The sequence below is a fragment of the Caenorhabditis briggsae genome (assembly GCF_000004555.2).
Source record: "Caenorhabditis briggsae complete genome, chrIV, whole genome shotgun sequence".
NCBI classification, from domain to species: Eukaryota; Metazoa; Nematoda; class Chromadorea; order Rhabditida; family Rhabditidae; genus Caenorhabditis; species Caenorhabditis briggsae.
Genome location: NC_013487.2, coordinates 15,329,508 through 15,341,652, shown reverse-complemented (window position 1 = coordinate 15,341,652; position 12,145 = coordinate 15,329,508). Strand labels below are relative to the sequence as shown.

The following is a 12,145-nucleotide window of genomic DNA, read 5'->3' as shown; positions in this document are numbered from 1 at the left end:
CCAACCGCTTGCCGCACCAAATCCTCATTGAAAATCGTCAACTGTGGAACGTCTCCATCGTCAGATCTTCGGAAGTACGGTATCGCCAGTCCCGGCTGATTCCGATGGCGATAGACATTGAAAAGGCGGTGATTCCTCTGATAATCCGGATTCCGTGCTCCCGGATTCCTCCCATCCAATCCACGTGGCACATTCTGAAATTGCGGGTCCGGTGGAGGCGCTTGACGTCTCGGCAGACGTGGCATATTCAGAATTTTCCCGTTCTCGTCGATTTCCAGAATGTTCAGACGCTCCAGAATTATGCATCCTGGAAAGACTGGGAGAAATTGGGGGGTGGGTTTTGGAGAGATTTTAAGCTGAGCAATCGGGATTTTTGGCTCATTTTCAGCTCATTCTGGACCATTTGGAACATAAAAATCGCTGAAAATCACGAAAAATGGGGGCAGAATGAGCTAAAACTGATTGAAAATGAGCGAAAAATACAGATTTTTCAGAGTTTCAGCATTAATTTCAGCCAAAAATTGAGTATTTTGGCGGATTTTGCCTCTTTCTCGTCATTTTTAGGCCTTTTTTCAGCCAATTTCAGACCATTTGCACCAGAAAAATCGCTTAAAATGGTCCAGAATAAGCTCAAATAGGCTAAAAATGAGCGAAAAATTCCGGTTTTTCAGAATTTCAGCATCAATTTCAGCCAAAAATTGTCATTTTTCAGAATTTTTCGTCATTTTTCAGGCACTTCCAGCCAATTTTGAGCTCATTACTGTCGAATTAAGCATGAGCAATCGGCGATTTTAATGCATTTTAGCTCATTTTTCGTCGATTTTCAGCCTATTTTCAGCTTTTTTTAGCTCATTCTGGACCATTTGGGCCCTAAAAATCGCTGAAAATGAGCGAAAATTCCGATTTTTCAGAATTTCAGCATCAATTTCAGCCAAAAATTGAGTATTTTGTCTCATTTTTAGTCACTTTTGAGCCTTTTTTTCCACCAATTTTCAGTCGAATCAATTTAAGCATGAGCAATCGACAATTTCAGTGCATTTTAGCTCATTTTTCGTCGATTTTCAGTTAATTTCAGCTGATTTTGGACAATTTGGACCGTAAAAATCGCTAAAAATCACACAAAACTGTCGAAAATGAGCCGAAATTGGTCGAAAATTCCGTAAAAATTGATTTTTTTAGCCAATTTTTGACCTATTTCAGCTCATTATGGACTATTTTTCGTGATTTTTCGTCTAAATTTCCACAAAATTCGTCATCTGAGGCTAATTATAGAGATAATTAGGGGGTAATTAAGTGTAAATTGGTCGAAAATTCGAAATTTTGGGGTCAAAATGGTCCAAAATCAGAATTTTTTGAATTCTAAAAATTTCAAAAATTGAAAAAAACTGAAATTTTCAAAAATCAAAAATTGAAAATTTTTTTTTTTTCAGATTTACGGCCAATTTAAGCATGAGCAATCGGCAATTTTATGAATTTTGGCTCATTTTTCGTAGTTTTAGGTCTATTTTCAGCGATTTTCAGCGATTTTTCTAGAATTTTCAGTCATTTTTAGCCTGTTTCAGCTCATTTTGGGCCATTTCACACCATTTTTTCTGGAATTTCCGATGATTTTTAGCGCTTTTCCGGGTTTTCCAGCTCTTTTTTGACCATTTTTTAACATTTTGGCTCATTTTGGACAATTTTTTTCCATGATTTTTAGCTCAATTTCAGTCAAATTTCAGTCAATTTTTGGAATTTTCGATGAATTTTGGACCATTTTTAGTCTATTTCAGCTCATTTTGGACCATTTTCAGTCGATTTTTCTGGAATTTCCGCCCATTTTCAGCGATTTTTAGCGTTTTTTCTCTCATTCTCCCATCCCAAACCTTCTTTATATCGTTCCTTGTTGTCTGACGCGTATTCATAGGTCCATCCCAGACTATCATTGCAATTCGCACAAAAAATGTCTCGAACGAAATGGGATCCCGTCATTAGGAGACGTTGTTCCAGTGTGGCATGTCTGATGTTCTTCACGTGTTTGAAGAGGATCGCCGGGCCAGTAATGCCTGAAAAATCGATTTTTGACTGAAAATAGCGGTTTTTGGCTGAAAATTGGCTTGAAAATCGTGTTTTTCTGGTCCAAATAGGCCAAAAATCATTAAAATAGCGAAAGTTTTAAATTTTTCGAAAAAATTTTTTTTTCGATTTTTTTGCCTTAAAAATCATGTTTTCTGGCCTAAAATGCTTCTCTAAAGCGATTTTAAGAGTTAAAATTGCCTCAAAACCTAATTTTGGACCTCAAAACCATGTTTTTCCAGCTTTTTCACTCTTAAATTGACTTATTCCAAAAAAAATCGACCTACCCGAAAAACTAGTCGACACAATCTCACTCTTATTGGTCAAATAGATTTGACACGTAGCACAAACGTAGCTCAACTCCGACGCGACGACATCGAAGAACTTTAAACCCATTCGGCGTTACCTGGAAATTGAACTTTTTCGAAAAAATCTGAAATTTTCAGAAAAATCGATAAAAACCGGCTGAAAACCGAGAAAATCACATGAAAATCGGCTGAAAAACAGCAAAATTGAATAGAGAAATGCCAGTTTTTATACAAGAATTCAAAAGAAAAAATGATGAAAATTGCGAAATCTGAATTTTTCGGCTCCAAATCCACTTTTTTGGATTTTCTAGACCAAATTTTGAATTTAAAACCGATTTTTTCAGTTTTAAATCGAAAATTTGGCCCGGAAAATCCGAAAAAACCAGAAAAAAACGATGAAAAAGACCGATTTTCGAGAAAAAGTGCTGGTGGCCGAGTTTTTTTTCATGGGTGGCCTAGAAAAATCCGAAACTCGGCCACTGGTAGCAGGGGTCGAAATTTTGGAATTTTCCGCTAAAAAACGAGGTTTTTTAGTCATTTTTCGCGTTTTTTCTGGTTTTTAAGTTGAAAAATTCAGATTTTTGAGTATAAAATGACAAAAAAGGAAAAAATTCCAAGGAAAACTCGGGAAAAAAGAATCTGAGATAATTTGAAAGAAAAAAAAAATCAAATATTCAGATGTTGGTTTAAAAAAAATGTACAGATAAAAGCTAAGCTAATCGGGCGGGAAGTCAAAATTTTCAAAAAACTTATTTTTTGAGAAAATATATTTTCTAAGATAAAAAGTGGGAGAATGAGTTTTTAGGGTGAAAATAATCTTAAAATCGAGATTTTCGAGTCTAAAATCCCTAAAAATCGCCGAAAAACCAGAAAAAATCGACGAAAAACCACCATGGCCGAGTTTTGGAATTTTCTAGGCCACCGAACTCGGCCATCACTTTCTTGACCACTTTGGACCATTTTTCATGGTTTTTTAAGGTTTTTCGACTCAAAAAATCGATTTTTTACTCATTTTTACTTTGAAAACATACAGAAATAACAATATATACAAGATTTTTAGACAAAAAAGTGAAAAATTCAAAAAAAAAATTATCCAAAAAATTTTCAATGTTTCCGATGAAAATCCGACGACGATGAGTGTGACGACGTGCTGGATTCTGAATTCGTACGACTACTCATTCCAGACGACGTCCGATGACGGGCGGTCTCGATGGGAGGCGTTGTTGGAGGGCGTTTACTGAAAAATGAGAATTTTGGGGCTAAAAAATGGGAAAAACATAGTTTTCTGTTAAAAAACACACAGAAAATCGATTTTTTGAGGTCGGAAACCCCTAAAAATCACGAAAAACGGTTGAAAATGGAGAAAAAAACGAAAAAAATTGAGCTGGCCGAGGTCTGGAGTTTTCTAGGCCATCAGAACTCGGCCAACGGTTTCTCGGGCTGAAAATCACGATTTTCAGCTTTAAAAGTTGAAAAAAACAAGGTTTGCAGGGTAAAAATATACTAAATATCGATTTTTTGAGGTCGGAAACCTCAAAAAACGAAGAAAACGGTAAAAAATGAAGAAAAAACGGAAAAAATCTAGGCCACCAGAACTCGGCCAACGGTTTCGTGGGCTGAAAATCGTGATTTTCAGCTCATTTTTGAGCTAGAGAAGCGTTTTTTTGCTGAAAATCACAGGAAAACTAGAATTTAACCTAAAATAGTCAATTTTTGGGATAAAAATCTCAAAAAAGGGGGTTTTTTTTTGGTTTTTAACAACTTACTCATTTTCCGATATCGGATCTGGTATTCCTCGTTGTAGGGGCACTACCAGGGCGTTTTCCAGAATTACCTGACCCTCTTTATAGGTTTGCGATTCGACCAGAGCGAATTCGTACATCCAACCGAGCTTTTTCTGAAAAAATTGGGTTTTTTGGCTGAAAATACCCTGGAAATAAGCAAAAAATTGGGTTTTTCAGACTAGAAACCCGTAAAAATTGATTTTTAGCTCTCAAATCTCTAAAAACAATGATGGCCGAGTTTTGGTGGCCTAGAAGACTCTAAACCGAAAAATTGGGATTTTTTTGAGTTTTATGTTATTTCGAAGCATATTTTGTCAATTTTACAAAAAATTTAGTCAAAAATCGAATTTTTAGCCCAGAAATGAACGCGGCCGAGTTTTGGTGGCCTAGAAACCCAAAAAGCTTATTTTTCAAATTTTGAATGATTTAGGCTGCGAAACGAGCTTTTGCAGTCTATATTCCGTCAAATTTGAGCTCAAAATCATGCATTTTGAAGCAAATTTGAACGCGGCCGAGTTTTCGGCTCTAGGTGGCCTAGAATTCCAAAAAACGTGATTTCGAGTTTTTTAGCTTTTTCCGGAGCGATTTTCAATAAGCACCCCGTGTTTTAGAGCAAAAATTCAGTCAATTTCAGCCAAAACGGCATTTTAAGAGTGGTGGCCTAGAAATCCAAAACTCGGCCACGTTCATTTTCAGCCATTTTCAGCCGATTCTCGTCGTTCAAAAACTGAAAGTAGGGGTTTCAAGCTCAGGGAATTCAATTTTTGACTTTATTTCGGTCTAAAAGGTTGGTGGCCTAGAAATCCAAAACTCGGTCACATTCATTTTAAGCCATTTTTAACCGAATCTCGTTGTTTTAAAACCGAAAATAGGGGTTTCAGGGTCGAGGAACTCAAATTTCGACTTTGTTTCAACCGAAAAACGCATTTTTAGGCTGTTTTCGATTGATGGCCTAGAAAACCAAAACTCGGCCACGTTCATTTTCAACCATTTTTAAGTGTTTTTAGACGTTTTTTGTTGGAAATGGGGGTGTTCCGCTATGACAATTCCGATTTTTTGGGTTACAACTCTTGAAAATTTGAATTTGGCGCCAAAAATGCCTTACCCGGCAATTCGAGCAATGCACATCGCGAACCATATGCACACCAGTGGTCATTTCTCGCTTCCCCAGTTCTCCATGATAAATATTCCATGCTTTTTTGAATAGTGTCGCACTTCCGGTACTTCCTGAATGAGATTTTTCAAAATTTCAGCTAGATTTGATCTGGCGGGAATTCAAAAAATTCAAATTTTCACAAACTTTTTTCAATTTTCGGTCATTTTCAGTCATTTTTTCTGGAATTTTCTGGATTTTTTCAGTCGATTGCTCACCGGTAAACGCGTTACTGGTGATTTCTTTCTCACAAGTGATATAGGTACGACACCCGGCACATCCCACGGACTCTCCGCGAACTTCTGGAATTTTTTAAAAATTTTTGTTTTTTTTTTTTCAAAATATTCAAATTTACCAGTAAAACACACAAATTTTCGGCCCATTTTCAGTAGTTTTCTGAAAAAAATTATTGATTTTTTGTGTTAAAAAAAGAAGAATTTCAGGGAAATTTAAGAAAAAAAATCTGGAACATTTTTTTTTTTGAAATTTTCTGAAATCTCATTTTTTGAGAAAACCATTGATTTGGGATGATTTTTATTGCGAAATTCGAATTTCTCGCCTATTTTTACCGCTACAACCAAATTTTTGAACGATTTGTGCATTTCGTCGTAAGGTTCGGTGTTCCGGTTGGTGTTTGCACAGAATCGGCGCTACAGTAACCCGAAAGCTTGAAATTAAGAGTTAGAGACGCAGAAAAGTGCATTCTAAAGTAGTTTTTAATGGGAAACTCGAATTTGAAATTATTTTTTTTCCATATCTGAAATTTTTTCGAAAAAGGGAAATTTTCGGAAAAAACAACTTTCAATTTTTGAATTTTTTGAAATTTTTTCTAGATTATTGATTTTCAAGCCATTTCAGCTCGTGATATCAATTTTTATCACAGTTGGACAATTTGAAAATTTCTAGAAAAATTTTTTTTTCGAAATTTTCTGAAATCTCATTTTTCGTGAAAACCATCGATTTTGGATGGTTTTTATTGAAAAATTTGAATTTCCCGCCTATTTTTCCCCCCAAACCCGCGTTTTTGAGCATTCTGTGCATTTTGTCGTAAGGTTCGGTGTTTTGGTTGGTGTTTGCACAGAATCGGCGCTACCGTAACCCAAAAACTCGAAATTGAGAGTTAGAGACGCAGAAAAAGGCAATCTAGGGTAGTTTTTGGTGAGGAATTCGAATTTAATATTGATTTTCAGCAAAATTTGAAATTTTTTGAAAAAATAGAAAATTTCGGAAATTTTCAGAAATTTTTTTTGAAAATATTTTTGAAAAAGCATTATTTTCAGATTTTTGTAGCATTTTCAGCACTGAAATTCAAACTGAAATGTTTCTGAAAATTCGATTTTGCAAAAAAAAAATTTTCGAAATTTTCAGAAAAATGGTTTTTTTTCTGAAATTCCAGACATTTTCAGATTTTCAAAAAATTAAAAAATTCTTTAAAAATCTAGAAATTTCATTTTCTTTCAATTTTTTTTTAGAAAAAAATGTTTTTTGGGAAAATATTTTTTTCCAAGTTTTAAAACTCTAAAAAATCAATTTTCAGCCAATACCAGACTTAAAATTCTCTGAAAAAATAGATTTTTCGTCTTAAAATTGCCTAAAAACCTAAAATTTCCGCAAAAAACAAGCCCAAACAGCTTTCGGACACTAAAAACCGAATCGATTCCCCGTCTTTTCTCTTTCTGTTCCCCCATTTTCCATCTCTCGCTGTCTGCGTCTCCCCTCTAAATGTGTCTGCGTCGCTTCGTTTCCCGTGCTCTCTCGCCTCTATTTTCCCATTTTTCTTGTTTTCTCTGCTTGGATCACATGTTTGCAGTGGTGTTTCCGTAGATTTTTGATGTTTTGCGGTGAAAATAGAGCGGAAATTTGAATTTTGAAGCGTTTTTCATGTCAAATTTGATGGAAAATAGCCAAAAATAGGGTGAAAACCTTAAACGAAAAAATATTTCTGAAAAATTGAAAATTTTCATTTTTCGGGTTTTTTTTGAGTTTTTAGGCCTTTTTTTCCGAAAATTAAAATTTTTTCAACCTATATTTAGGCTAGAAACACCTTATTTCATTGGAAAATTCGAATTTTTGTAATTTTTAAATTTTTAGATAAAAATACTAATTTTACCTGAAATATTGCAAATTTTAGGTTTAAATTTATCGAAAATCGATTTTTCTATCAAATTTTCACTTTAAAACCTCCGAAAACTCCAAAAATCCGCTAAATTTTCAGCCCAAAACGTCTAATTCCCAAAAATAAACAACAACAGGATTCCGTCGTAAGATTCGGTGTTTCTCGGTCACACCTGCACCACACTCTACGCACAAATGCACAGAATTCGCGCGTCGCGCATCTTCCTTTGCCCATTTTCAGAGACAGTTTTCAGCCTATTTTAGGGGGTTTCAGACCAAATTTTTTGCCGAAAAATTGATTTTTTAGGTCAAAAAAGCTTTAAAATGGGTTTCGCCCCCAAAAAATCGATAAAAATCATGTGATTTTTTGCAATTTTGTTGACATATTTTTTTTTGCCGAAAATCACGTTTTCTGTCAGTTTTCAGGTGAAAATAGAGGATTTAAGTGCTGAAAACGATGCAATTTCGGTGAAAAATTCTGAAAAGTAACGGAAAAAGTGTTTTTCGGAATTTTTTGGATTTTTCTCAAGTTCCAAGATTTTTGGTCATATTTTAGGTAAATTTGATGGTTTTGAGGTGATTTTTATGCAAAAAATGATGAAAATGGTGCATTTTAGGCCTAAAAAGTGGTTTTTTTCGATTTTTTTTGGCAATATTTTTGGCTTTAAAGTTTTCAGAATTTTCGAGTTTTCTCAAGCTTTAAGTTGTATTTTAGGACATTTTGATGACTATGAGATGATTTTTAGGCCTAAATTGACGAATTTCAGGCCAAAATTATGGTTTTTATTCAATTTTTCTCACTTTGCTCGTTTTTACTCGTTTTCGCTGTCTTAAATTCAATTTTCCTTCATTTTTAACCGATTTCAAGCCAATTTTCTTTCAGAATGCTCAGCGTTTCTCGAGTCGCTAGCCGCATGACCGGCGTTGTCGCCCGCTTCTCGACCGGTGGACACGGAGACGGAGCCGGACGTGGTGGTGGCTCCGGTGGATCGATTCGCGATGCCGGAGGCGCGTTCGGAAAGATGGAGGCCGCCCGTGAGGACGAGTACTTTTACAAGAAGCAGAAGGCTCAACTCGAAGAGCTCCGCAAGCACATCCAACAGGAGGTCGATCATCATAAGAGCCAGTTGGAGAATCACCAGAAGGTAAGGCTAAAATCGATAGGAATTGAGTCTCTAGACTAGAAAACTGCTAGACTTCCAGTATTAAGCTCTAAAAATTAGAAAAAAAAAACTATTTTTGCCTCTTCCAAAGGCTGTAAAGCTTCTAAATTTGAAATAAGCGGAAATTGCGGAAAATTTGCTTCAAGAGTTGAGAATGGAGCCTAAAAACAAGATTTCTGCCTAGTTTTCAATCAGAAAACAGAATTTCTTCTCAAAAATTTTGAAAAATTCGCTATCTTGCGATTTTAGTGATTTTTGGGCTCTAAAAATCGATTTTAACTAGTTTATTAGCTAAAAAGGACATTTTTTCGAGATACCCTGGGATTAATAAAATCAGCTAATTAGGTCAAAAAACCATGATTTTTGTCGATTTGAGGCTATTTTTCTACCTCTAAAGCCCATTAAGACTCGATATAAACCGTGAAAATTCACAATTTTATGCTTGAAATTTGTCTAAAATGGCCGAAAACTAACCTAAAATGACTTAAAATGTTCCAAACTTTGTCTAGTAATACCCAAAATGGCTTTTAAATGTTTCATTCCAAGTTAAAATCGTCCAAAATTGATCTAGGGGGTCCGGAATTAGCCTCAAATTGGCCTAAAATGGTCTCATATGGTCCGAAAATTACATAAAATGGCCGAAAATTGGTCTAAAAAGGTTTAAAATCGGCCTAAAATAGTCCAAAATTGGTCTAAAACGACTCAAATTGGGTCGAAAAGGGTCCGAAACCTTGTCTAGAACGGCTCAAAATTCACCTAGATTGGTCCAAAATTGGCTTAAAATAGCCTTAAATTAATTCGAATGACCTAGAATTGGCTTAGAAAAGCCCAAAATTAACTTAGAATGGTCTAAAATTGGCCTAAAATAGCCCTAAATTAACCTAGAATTGTCTGAAATTGGCCTTAAAATAGCCTAAAATTAACCTAGAATGACCTAGAATCAGCTTAAAATAGCCCAAAATTAACCTACAATGGCCTAGAATTAGCTTAAAATAGCCTAAAATTAACCCAGAATGGTCTAAAATTGGTCTATAATAGGGCTAAAATTAACCTAGAATTGTCTAAAATTGGCTTAAAATAGCCTAAAATTATGCTAGAATAGTCTAATCGGCCTAAACTGTGTTTTTCCAGGTTCTCGACCGTCACCAGAAGCGCATTTCGGAGATTGAGGCCGAGGAGCGTGCTCTTGGAAAGGAATAGACGACGACGTCTTCTTCGATTCTACATCTTCTAGCTCCTCTCTCCAAAATTCTCTTTTTTTTGTTTCTAAAAATCGCCACGTGTTTTCTTTTCCTTCATTTTTCATGTAATAAATTATAGTTTGTTGGCAATCTTGACCCAGTTTTTTTTGTGTACTTTTCTCCGTTTCTTTCGCTCTTTTTATGACTCATTTTAGGTTGATCAACAAACCAAATGGACAATCGCGGTGTCTACAGTAGCCCGAAAAAGAAGACGTCATTGTGTGCAAAAAAGGGACATTTCGCAATATCATTTTTTACGATTAGAAATCGGAGAAAAGATCGGAAGACAACAAATAAAGATGCACAGTCCTATATAAGTGGATGGAAATTGCACATTTTGGAGCCAGAAATTTTGATTTTTTTAGTTTTAAAAATCTCATTAAAATCTTGAAATTGTGAAAAATAATCCAAAAAATCTGAAATTGTTAGATTTTTAGGCAGAAAATTTGAAAAAAATTCCAAACTTTTTTTTTCGAAATTTTGGATTTTTTTTCTGAAAAGTAGTCACGTTTAGGCTCATTTTGAAGCTCTAAATATGAAAAATCTAGAATTTTCAAGGTTTTAGCTTCAAAATGAGCTCAAACACGCCCCAAATCCGTTAATTTTTAGTTTTGACCTGAAAACCGCGATGCACGACCGCGACGCGTCCGAAATTTCAAATTCGCCCGAATCCTGGCGTGTTTAGGCTCATTTTGAAGCTCTTAACCTCCCCAATTTAGATATTGGGTTCAAAATTTGAAATCAGCTCGTTTTTAGCTTCAAAATGAGCCTAAACATGACCAAATTTCAAAAATTCCAAAAATAGTCTTATTTAGGCTCATTTTGCAGCTTAGAATGAGCTGATTCCCAATTTTCAAGTGTAAATTTAGTTTTGGTTGTTTTAGAGCTTCAAAATGAGCCTAAACACGACTAGATTCGGTGAAGTTCCAAATTTCGGGCGCGTCGCGGTCGCGCGTCGCGTTTTTTGGTCAAAAATCGAAATTGACGGATTTGTGTCGTGTTGGGGCTCATTTTAAAGCTAACAAGCTCAGAAATCTGAAATTTTGGTTTTGGAGCCAATTGCTATTTTTTTGGAGCGTTTTAGGGCTGAAAATTGGTTTTCTGAAATTTTTTTAACACTTTATTTTTTTAAAAATAGTCGTGTTTAGGCTCATTTTGAAGCTCGAAACATGGCAAACTTGAATTTTGCATATTCCAGGCTTCAAAATGAACCCAAACACGCCTATTTTAACTACAAATTCGTCGTCTTCTTAGGCTCCGCCCCCTTTTAGAGGTCCAAAACTTGAAGTGGGTGGAGCCTAGTCGTGTTTGGGCTCATTTTGAAGCTAATAACTTGCTGAATTCAAATTTATAGCTCAAAATTCAAAATCAGCGAATTTCAAGCTTCAAAATGAGCCTAAATATTGCAAAAATCTAGAAATTTAAAAAAAAAACACAAGTTCTATTAAGTAAATATTATTATGATCCTGAAATGGTCTTGAATTGTCTACCCACGCAAACAAGACCCGTCAAAAAATAGAAATAAAACACAGTATAAAAATGGGCAATCTTAAATTTCAGATTTCGAAAAAAAAAAATTTTTTCTGTAATTCTGTGCTGAAAATGTTATCCTCATCGTCGAAATCGTCTGAAAATTGCCATAATTCTCATTCATGGAGTGGTTTTGGCTCAAATAATGCATCAGGTAGGAACTTCTACGAAAGTTTATATTTTGGCGCCAAATTTGAATTTTTCGAAATCCTCCAATTGTGATGAAAATTGATATGACGAGCTAAAATGGCTTGAAAACCAATATTAAGTTTCAAATTTTCAAAAAAAGTTAAAAATTCAAAAAAATTATTTTTTTGAAAAATTCACTTTTTTCAAAAAAATATCCAATTTAGCTGAAAATCAGAATCAAATTCGAATTCCTCATCAAAAACTGCCCTGAAATGCATTTTTCTGCGTCACTAACTCTTAATTTCGAGTTTTCGGGTTACTGTAGCGCCGATTGTGTGCAAACACCGCACCGAAACACCGAGCCTTACGAAAAAATGCACAAATCGCTCAGAAAGGAGGTTTTGGGGGGTAACAAAAGGCGAGAAATTCGAATTTTGCAATGAAAAACTGCGAAAACTCTCAGAAACTAGTCAAAAATGACTTTTGCACGAAAAAAAAGGATATTTCCAGAAAATTTTGAATTTGTGGATTTTTTGGGAGTTTTTGAAGAAATTAATTGTCATATTCTGATTTCCCACAAAATTTCACCCTAGATTGCATTTTTCTGCGTCGTTAGCTCTCTCTTCGGGTTACTGTAGCGCCGATTCTGTGCAAACACCAACCGGAA

General features: G+C 35.1%; 3 protein-coding genes across 3 annotated transcripts in view; 1 reads left to right on the top strand and 2 right to left on the bottom strand.

The window, feature by feature from the left end:
• Positions 1-2,451, bottom strand: part of CBG21046 — a gene marked incomplete at both ends in the record, with an annotated part of 6,102 nt that extends 3,651 nt beyond the window's left edge. The window contains 3 exons of the mRNA XM_002634681.2: positions 6-307; positions 1,866-2,045; positions 2,343-2,451. Coding sequence (XP_002634727.2) covers positions 6-307; positions 1,866-2,045; positions 2,343-2,451 — 591 coding nt within the window. The remainder of the gene's footprint in view (positions 1-5; positions 308-1,865; positions 2,046-2,342) is intronic.
• A 1,016-nt stretch (positions 2,452-3,467) lies between these two features.
• Positions 3,468-4,245, bottom strand: CBG21047 (the record flags this gene model as incomplete). The annotated part of the gene is made up of 2 exons (XM_002634682.2): positions 3,468-3,600; positions 4,130-4,245. 2 exons carry the CDS (start codon positions 4,243-4,245, stop codon positions 3,468-3,470), a joined length of 249 nt encoding a protein of 82 aa, XP_002634728.2.
• Positions 4,246-8,299: 4,054 nt separating this feature from the next.
• Cbr-mai-2 lies at positions 8,300-9,778 on the top strand (the record flags this gene model as incomplete). Its single annotated transcript, XM_002634683.1, has 2 exons — positions 8,300-8,560; positions 9,710-9,778. The coding sequence occupies 2 exons, from the start codon at positions 8,300-8,302 to the stop codon at positions 9,776-9,778; spliced, it is 330 nt and encodes a 109-aa protein (XP_002634729.1).
• Positions 9,779-12,145: the final 2,367 nt, after the last annotated feature.